The sequence below is a fragment of the Hirundo rustica genome, chromosome 12 (assembly GCF_015227805.2).
Source record: "Hirundo rustica isolate bHirRus1 chromosome 12, bHirRus1.pri.v3, whole genome shotgun sequence".
Taxonomy (NCBI): Eukaryota; Metazoa; Chordata; class Aves; order Passeriformes; family Hirundinidae; genus Hirundo; species Hirundo rustica.
The window spans coordinates 8,640,600-8,649,885 of record NC_053461.1 but is presented as its reverse complement, the minus strand read 5'-3'; the positions used below and the strand labels follow the sequence as shown (position 1 = coordinate 8,649,885).

At 49.3% G+C, this 9,286-nt stretch overlaps 1 protein-coding gene across 1 annotated transcript; it reads left to right on the top strand.

Annotated features, from left to right (window-relative positions):
* The first annotated feature begins 3,274 nt into the window (after positions 1-3,274).
* On the top strand, positions 3,275-8,610 carry DNASE1L3 (deoxyribonuclease 1 like 3). The gene is made up of 8 exons (XM_040076410.2): positions 3,275-3,412; positions 4,816-4,904; positions 5,535-5,627; positions 5,921-6,033; positions 6,531-6,643; positions 6,985-7,142; positions 7,992-8,088; positions 8,326-8,610. Exons 1-8 carry the CDS (start codon positions 3,275-3,277, stop codon positions 8,440-8,442), a joined length of 918 nt encoding a protein of 305 aa, XP_039932344.1. The 3' UTR covers positions 8,443-8,610.
* Positions 8,611-9,286: the final 676 nt, after the last annotated feature.

The following is a 9,286-nucleotide window of genomic DNA, read 5'->3' as shown; positions in this document are numbered from 1 at the left end:
AAATAAAAATTGAGTATCAAAGATTTGATTCAAAACATTCCACTTATCTTGCACACCAAATACTTTTACCCTGCATTGCACTGAAATGCCAGAGGGTCACACCAGGACAACCATTGTGATTATTTTGGCATTGAAACCACTTCCCAAATGACCATATATGGTCTGCAGCCCATCTATGAACTTTAGCAATACAAAATGGCTCAAGTGCTTTGCTACTTATTAACTTGAAAGTCCAGGAGACTGTGATAAAATACTCTGCCTGATGGTTGTGATAAGGTCATTGAGCCCAAAGGTAATTTCATTTGCCCAAAGGAACCTACGTTTATGGGGAAGGCATCTTCAGGACTGGCCCTTCCTGGACCTCTCCCTGCTCAACATAGCAGATGTTGACAGAGTGGCAATTTGTGTAGAAATGGTAAAAATTAAGAAACATACAACACTTTAAAGCCTGGTACATGGAAGAGGAGGCCCCTTGTCCAGAAAACAGAGATGTGGTGGCACCTGGGGAGCACCAGCCTGGGGGTGTTGGTCCCCACATTGCCCCACACACCCAACATCGTCTCTGCCCATGCTGCCCCTGGCTCCCTGGAGCCAATCTCCGCTTTGGGGAAACAGGCTAAAGGGGATGTCAAATGGGGTAGCAGAGACACCCCTACAGACTGGGGCTCAGGCAGACCAGGCCAGCCTTTTCACCCTTTGTTAAAGGGCAGAGCAGCACTGGTGTCCCCAACAGTACCAAACCCCCTACAGAGAAGAAATGAAGCTTCAGCCAAGCCCCAAGCACCTCATGTGTGCTTCCCCCCTCATGGAGCATCCCATGAGTCATTGCGCCCTTGAAGCCCAGAGGAGGCTTCCTCTGCCAGAGCAGAAGAGGATGTGGGCTGACCCCACAGTGACTCCCTCCAGCCCTCCCAGAGAGGCACAGGAAACCTCAGAGATCCTCTCAGTCCATCTCTGCCAACAAAACCAATTTTGTAGGTTCCCTAAAGGCCGCCAGGGCTATAGGCAAAAGGGAGCAGCTGTGCCTGAAGGGAGAGGAGGAACTCCCACATGGCTGCAGGACCCTCACTACCCGCTGTCCCATGGGGACCCTAAGCAGGCATGTGGTACAGGGACACATCTCACCCCATCCATCCCACAGCAACTTCTGGGGAGTGGGAAGAAGATGGAGGGCTGAGTTGCTGCTCCAGAGGCAGTGACACACCAGCCGCAGCCCCCATGCACCCAGGACAGGCTATCAGCAAAGCTTCCCCAGAGGGCCCTGGGCAGCACCTACTCACTGCTCGGAGTTCTTGCCCAAACTGCCTTCTACATTACCCTCAGCCTCCTTAGATGTCTCTAGTCTCCTGGAATCAGGGAGAGGCTGAGGAGGGGCGTTATTAATGAATGTTCCACAGGTGCTGATGAGCTGGAGAGGGTGTCCCTCAACTGGCACCATTCCAAGCGGAGACAAGAACCCCAGACTGTGTTGGTTTCACCAGTGCTTCTTGTGCAAGAGTAGGGCAGCCCTGAACTGTCAGTGTTCCTGCACCCACATCAAGCATGTTTTGTGATCTGATGAGGAGCAAAGAGGACATGGACAGAAAGTGCAGTAAACAGGGAATAAAGTGCTGCAGAAACGAACATGAGCTCCTCGCATTACCCCACACAGGTCAACTGCCTGCTGTTTGTCCCCCTGATAATGTCTGGGTTATAGGAGAAAGGGGTAACTGATAGCCAGGAGCCCTGAAGATAAACATCACTGACAGCCATTGTTCAGGGTCAGAGCCTTCATGGGCACCATAACAAATACTTGCTCTTTAATGCCAGGGTAGCCAAAACAACCCTGATTTTGGGGAGTCCTCTGGGTTTTGACGACTGGCTCTGAAGTTGCAGCTGCTGTCTCAAGTGCTTGGTTCAGGCTGCACTTTTAGCAAGATTTACACCCCTCCAAGGCTGTCACTTTCCCTCCCCTCTCTCTTAGTTTCTTACAGAACCTGTCCTGCCTGGGGACAGCTCATTGGAGACCCAGAGTAGAGGAAGCACCTCCTAAGCCCTATTATTTTGGAGGATCACCTGCCCACTCCCCAGGTTGCTCTGTTGGTTGGCAAACACTGGGGTGATGTGGTGACACATCCCTTGCTGGCAGCCAGTGCTCCAAATTCCAATAATGCTGAAAAGGATTTGTGTTGCCTATTCCAATGTGTGCAGCGCATTCCCTGGAGAACCTGCCTCCCCAGCAAGCCTGGATCCCACTGCTTTTAGCTGTGCCAAGTCTTTGTGAGCCCTTCCATGTGCTGTGCTTTGTGCTGTCTCCATCTGAGCCTGTTCAGTTGGTTCAGTGTTGGTAGCCATGGCTCTAGCTAGACCTGCTTAGGCAGCAGGGTGCAGGTAGGCTGGGTGTTCCTAGAGAAAAGAATGAGGATATGAAAGCACCCTGTAAGCACAGGGAGAAAGATTCAAGACTCTTAAAGATGTAATTTAGCTTGAATTTTGTTACACCTCCTGCCTTTATAACTTGATTGAGGGCCAACAAATGTGTCTTTGAGGGCTGACATATGGTGGAGGATTCAGGGGATAGGGGGAGTGGTTTCCCTGCAAAAGCCACCTCAGGGGACCAAGCCATCCCATCTGCAGCATCCTCACTCAGGTGTTGTTTTAGCCAATCTTATGTGTCTCCTTCCACCACACAGTACCAGCCAGACTCACATGGACAAACCAAGACTCCTGGGCTGGAGACTCTTGGCCAGGAGTTTGAGGGGCAGTGCTGGACCATCATGTATCTTCCCATGGCTGCCTGGCAGTCCCTTCCTATGGGCTTCCGGTGCCCTCCAGAAATCCCAGTCTTTCCCTTGTGCTGCTTCCCAGACCCTTTCACCATCCACCCCATCCACCTACTGGTCTTTACTGCTGGCCTTGAATGGCCCAGGGAGCCTGGTCCTAGTCAAGCATGGCCCAGAGTGGTCCCAGCTGGTACTACGTAATGGCAAGCATCCCACAGCTAGTGTCTCCCTGTGTGGAGGGATGCTGGGTTCTGGTGGAGCTGTTGCTCTGCTAGGATTCAGAGGTTGGCTGAAAAGAGCCTATTTTCCCCTCAGGCAGAAGTTCAGTCTCCATGCTGCTTTGTGCTGGGAGATGGAAGTGAGGGAAAGGAGGAAATGGTGATTCCTGTTCATGATTGACACAGCTGACTGCGCAGTTTGACCTCCCAACCAGCCACAGAGGGACGGATGCATAAACACACACACATACATATTTATAGACACACTCGCAGCAACTCATTTTGCCCAGGTCCATGAAGATGCTGCTCTTCTTCTTACTTTCATTCTTCCATTTCAACCCATCTCTGAGCCTCAAAATCTGCTCCTTCAATGTGAGGTCTTTTGGAGCAACTAAAATAGCCAGACCTGAAGTCGTTGATGCTGTGGTAAAGGTATGTTTGTTTGCCTGGATGAGACAGACACTGAGCTTTGTATGGTTTCTAAGATGCATGATCTTGCACTTTGTTTGTCTTTCACAGTTAAATATCAAGTAAAAAAAAAAAAATAGCTGAATATTTTAAAAATATCATACTCTTAAAGTAAAAATCAGCCTGTGGTTGAACAGAATGTATGTTGTTATTTTAGACTTCACGGGAATATATCAGAAAAAAAATTTGTCATTTCCTTTGGAAATTGAGTTACGAAAGGATGAAAACCTCAATGCAAAGTAAAAATAATTTTCACTTTGAATCCACAAAGCTTTGTTTTGTGATACGTTTACCTTCCTTATGTGCTAGTTATTCTCAAATATTCTTGTCTAATTAAGCCTATTCTCAGGACAGCAAATAGTATCTGTCATATTAGAGTCTAGTAGAAATTTGAAAAACCCAATTGCCAATTTCTATAAGCAAACCGTCACCATCAGGCTGCCTCCACAAAAGCTGAAGATAACCCTGGGTTTAGAAAGAACCACCTTTTAGACTTGTAGCTTTGCAAAGGCCCTCCAAGATGCCACAGTGAGGGAGGACACAGGGCTTGGCATTAGTGAGGTGGCTGTGTGTGCAGAATGGCACCAATGAGGAATGGCACCATATGGTTGGGTTGTATTCCTTTCACTGTGAGCTGGCAGAGTGGTTTGCTTGGCTTTGCATTCCTAGACCATTCTTCCTATACTGTCATCACTGTGGACAATATATACTGAATTTTGGGGTCATTTAGATAATTGTGGGTAAGTTTTAGAGGGCGAGGAGGGGCTTTTTTTTCCTGACAAAAATCACCCACAAAGTTTAAAGAATGATGAAATCATGAGAATGTTGGGCTCTGGGTGAGCTGGACTTTCCTACGGGGAATCCCAACAGTAGCTGGAGGAACTGATCCTTCAGTCCCTCTGAGGTGTGCCGTCCCCTGGTGTTGGGACCCCATTTTCAGACAGGGTATTTTCTTGGGCTTCAGGGGCTATTTCAGAGGAATCTGCAACAAACTGAGACAGGCGAATACTTACTGTGGGGAAGGAGTGGGGCTGGGCAGAGGCAGCACCCCAGCAGTGGAATCAGGCTCACAGGAGTGGCTTTTGCTGCCCCTTCCCCTTCACACTTCCTCCTCAGTAGGAGTTTTTCACTGAATCTGAAACGATTCTGTTCCCGGGTTCCCTCTCCCGGTTCCTGCTGGGGTGTGCAGCAGCTCTAAAAGCAGAAAAGCTTCGTTCCAGCCCCTACTCCGCTCCCATGATCCCAGGCTGCGTGCCACTTCTTTCACAAAGGACTTCCCCCATACTTGTAACCACTTCTTTCTAACCCCTCCCTAATCCTCTAAAACCAGGCACGTGCAGACTTCCTCCTACTCCTTCCCCTTGCAGATTATTTCCCGCTGTGACGTCATGTTGCTGATGGAAATAAAGGACAGCAAAAACCGTGTTTGTCCTCTCCTGGTGGAGAAGCTTACCAGGTAGGGTGGCCATGGGCAAATGGACAAATATTGGGAATGCTGCTTTGCAAGAGCCTGTGCTCTGCTCAGTGCCACATTACTGGGGCAGAATCTGAGGATCTGAGCTCTGTCCCAGTGCCAAAAGGAAGGACCAGACTCTGGCAGTCTCGCTGAGGGCAGGAGCAAAGGCAGTTCCAGACCACTGTAGAACACATTTTTAAATCAGTATAGCCAAGTTAAATTCAATTTGCTACAGAGAAATTCCCGAAGGAGAAAAAAAGGAAGGGGAAATGCCCTCACCGGGCTGGCATCAGGCTGCAGCAGGACAGCCACCTTCCTGCAGGGCTCGGAACTGCTTTAGATTAGGGATTGCTTGCCTGGACAATCCAGACATCCAGAGGAAATAACAGCATTCAGCTGGCTGGACCTGATACCCAGCTGAAGGGACACAGAGGCTGCAATGAGCAGGGACAGAGTGAAGAGCAAGTGATAGAGCAGGGATTCCGCTCCTGAGAAGGGTTTAGTGTCTGTACACACCTGCCTCTGAGGTCAGGCAGGCAATGCCCAAACCCCTGGGCACAGGCAAAATTATCTTACTCTCAGCCCCTTGTGAGTGCAGAAATAAACTCAGGAACATCACTTTCCTTCCAGTCAGTTGAAGGGGCCAAAGGAGGAGTACAGGTGCGTGGCTAGCGAGAGGCTGGGAAGGAGCAGCTACAAGGAACAGTATGTCTTCTTTTACAGGTGGGTGAGCCCCCTTTGCCAACAAGCCAGCCCCTCCCCCTGCCCTCTGGGGCACAGCCCCTGGAGATGGGCTGGACATGGTGGTGGCTTTGCTGTGAGGGAGCCAGAGAGGTGCAGGCTGTGTGGGTGGTTTGGGCTGTGCCCGGATGTGGGGATCATCCCAGCAGACACCAGTGTGTCTCTATCCATCCCAGACTATGGCCCAGGGTCCAGGTCAGAGCATGGAGTCAGTGTTAGACATGTCTCAGTGAGCCACACATGTGGCATCCCCTATCCTGTTCATTCTGCTGCAGGCAAAATCAGGTGTTGGTGAAACAAACCTACCAGTACCCTGACACCCAGCCTGGGGATGAGGATGTCTTCTCCAGAGAGCCCTTCACCATCTGGTTGCAGTCTCCCAAAACCGGTGAGATGTTTCAGAACCAAGTCATTGTTACTGTGTGTCAGCACAGCAACACCATCTGGACCTGAGCACATCAGAGGGCAGGCTCGAGAGGCTGCATCCAGACCCCACACAGCTTTTCCTTCCAAGAGGAGCATCTTCCCTTCAGGGCTGCTACCTCTGGGAAATCCCACAGCCCTGCACATGCCCTGTTGGGAAAATCTCTTCTGCTGCCATGGGTAGTGGGCTTGTGGATGCATTCCATGCTGCTGGCATAGCCTAGGAGCAGTTACTGTGTGGGTGCCAGATCAGAATTTGCCTGCACTGGCACAGCTCTTAAGGCCCAGCTGTGTGCCTGGAGGGGTCACTGTGCAACCACAGAGATCACCCTGGTCTGCAGTCAGAGCAGCAGCTGTTTCTTCCTCAGAAGAACACCCCTTACTTACAAGTCAGTTTGTTTCTTTGTGACTCATTCTCCATTTAACCATTACATTTTCCTGTTCTTTTGCCTTGTTTTGAAGCTGTCCGTGAGTTTGCTATTATCCCTCTGCACACCACACCAGACACAGCAGTGCGGGAGATCGATGAGCTCTATGATGTGTATTTGGATGTCAAACAGCGCTGGAAAATTGAGGTTGGTTGCCACATATATGTCACAAAAAGGGCTTTGGTACCGAGTCACTGGCCATATTATTTGCTATTCAGAGCTGAAAACCTTAAACCCATTGACAATGCCGTGCCCCCTCCTCCCCCCTGCCCCCCCACCAGGTTTTGAGTATCTTTTTGGTATCTTTTCATTGAGTTCTCTACATTTTATACAGTAAACTTGATCACTTAGTAAAACTATTATCAGCATGCCCTGATGTGCCCAGCAGAAAGGAGAAGCCCCACTGCATCCATGGAGCATAAAAATCCTCACTGGTCTTTTGAAAAGCCATCCTCATGCTTACATTTGGAAACCCTCCTACCTTCCAGAACTTCATCTTCATGGGGGACTTCAATGCTGGGTGTAACTATGTTCCCCAAAAGCAGTGGAAGAATATCCGTCTGAGGACTTATTCTGAATTCCTCTGGCTAATTGGTGACAAAAATGACACAACAGTGAAGAACAGCACCAGATGCCCATATGACAGGTAAAGGGCTCACTGCCAAACCACCCACTGGTTATGACTCTGAGAGAAAAATTGTATAAAAAGGCATCAGTGACCAACAGAGGAAAAAAATGTACATGAGGCCATGAGCAAGTCAGAGCAGTATCCAGGAGAAATGTGATCCAAATGCTTCTAGTCAGGAGCGCAAAGCCCTTTGCAGACCAGACTGGGCAGGATTTACACAGAACCAACCACTGCTGTCTCAGGTGGGGGTGGATGACAGGACAACCAGCAGCACTTCTCATCTGCAGGGAGACCTGCAAACACCTGGCAAGAGGTGCTGCTGCCTTCTCCATGGCAGCTTTGCACCATGGCTTTTTCTCTTCTGTTTGTAATTTGGATTGACAAATGCACAGCAATGTTCTGCTCAGGGAAGGGACACTTCACCTTGCCCTGGACATGTGGCAAGTCCTGCTGCCAACTGCAGTTCCCTTGACAGGGGCAAGAATGCATCGGCTATTACAGCCCAGAGTCCTCTTGAAGGACGAGTTTCTGGGTCTGAGCAGGACTTCTCTGATATTTCAGCCATTGTCATGTGATTTTTGTATCCAAAGCAGGGCTTTGAAATTTGCAGCATTGTTGGGTGGGTTTAGACAGAAGTAACTTAATATTGGCTTCCAAGGGCAGTGCACACCAAGATATTTATGTGCCTTGCTGCAAAGGAGGCACCTAAAGGAGCTGACATCGCTGGGTGGGCAGTCCATGGGTAAGGACAAACCATACATAGCTGTGACTGCATCAGAACCACCTCTCTGGCCACCAGCTCAATGCAGTGTGGCTGCCACAGGTCAGGCACCCCTTCACAGCACCCCATTCCCTTGCTCCTTGCAGGATTGTGGTTAGTGGACAGAAGCTCATCCAGGCTGTGGTGCCACACTCTGTCAACGTCTTTGATTTCCAGGAGGAATTTCAGATGACCGAGGAGCAGGTAGGCACAGCACAGCCTCTGCAGCAGCGGGGAAGGGCTAACGTGTGAGCACAGAGCCAGCAGTCTCCAGGGAGTGATGAACACAAACTTGGCAGTAAAACCAGGTCACTGGTGACCATCACTCCCAAACTGATGCAATGCTCACATGCCACCTCCCCACATCCAAGCACTGTACACCCAGGCAGGGCTTGGAGATAGTGTGGGTGGCTCCCAACCCTCTGTGCTGTTGTCTTGCAGGCACTGGGAGTGAGTGACCATTTCCCAGTAGAATTCGAGTTAAAAGCAAAAGGTGGACTTTTCAACTGGCTGAGATCAAAGTTTTCAAGGAAGAGGAGACCAAAGAAGAGCCGCTGAGTTCTCCTGCATGGCATGGAAATAAACAGATGCCAACAGATCTTGAAGAAGACTGGTGCAGAAATACAGCAAGTGCAATGTTTAGTGGCTAAAAACCCTCATATATTTTGTTATAGTTTAAATATTTTGAGTGAGAAGGCAAATTAAACCTTCACGCTGTTTTTTCTTCATTGTATACAGAAATAAATCAGCTGAAAGTGGCACACCATACTTACTGTAATGGTCACAAGTGTAAAGAGCTACTGCAGGGCTAAAATACTTCTGTGGGCTTTACCCACAGCACACAGGGTAGCACACCTGAAAGGCAGGCAGCTCCACAGGTTCCCATGGGCTCTGGAGCTCTGCATTCCTCTGCAGGGGCAGAAGGGTTAAAAGGATTCTAGCATCATGTGTATGTGCCTCTGTGTATATGTGTGTTTACGCTTAAGAGCTGAAACCAGCAGGACATGAGGCTATACCTGGTGGCTTGCAATGCAGAATATTGCTGAATTTAGAGTATTTGTCACTGAGGGGTTTAAATTGGTGACAGCATAGAGGGATTTGGGAAAGACAGAAAAAAAAGACAGAGAGACATGCAGCAAGAGCCCCTTTTCTGCACTGCTCCAGCTCGGGGCAGCAGGAAGCTGATGGTTCTCACTCCTGCCCACCTGCAGACCTCAGGTGAGACATCCTAGGGAACCCAGGTGACACTGCTGCCAACAGAGTGTCATAAAATTCACATCAAAATCTGATTTCAGCATCCTGACAGGAACATGAACTGCATCCCCCTCTCCAAAAAATATCTCAGTGGAAGCCCAAAGTCCTCTGATGAACCAGCCTTTAATGGTGATTATTTAACGTAATG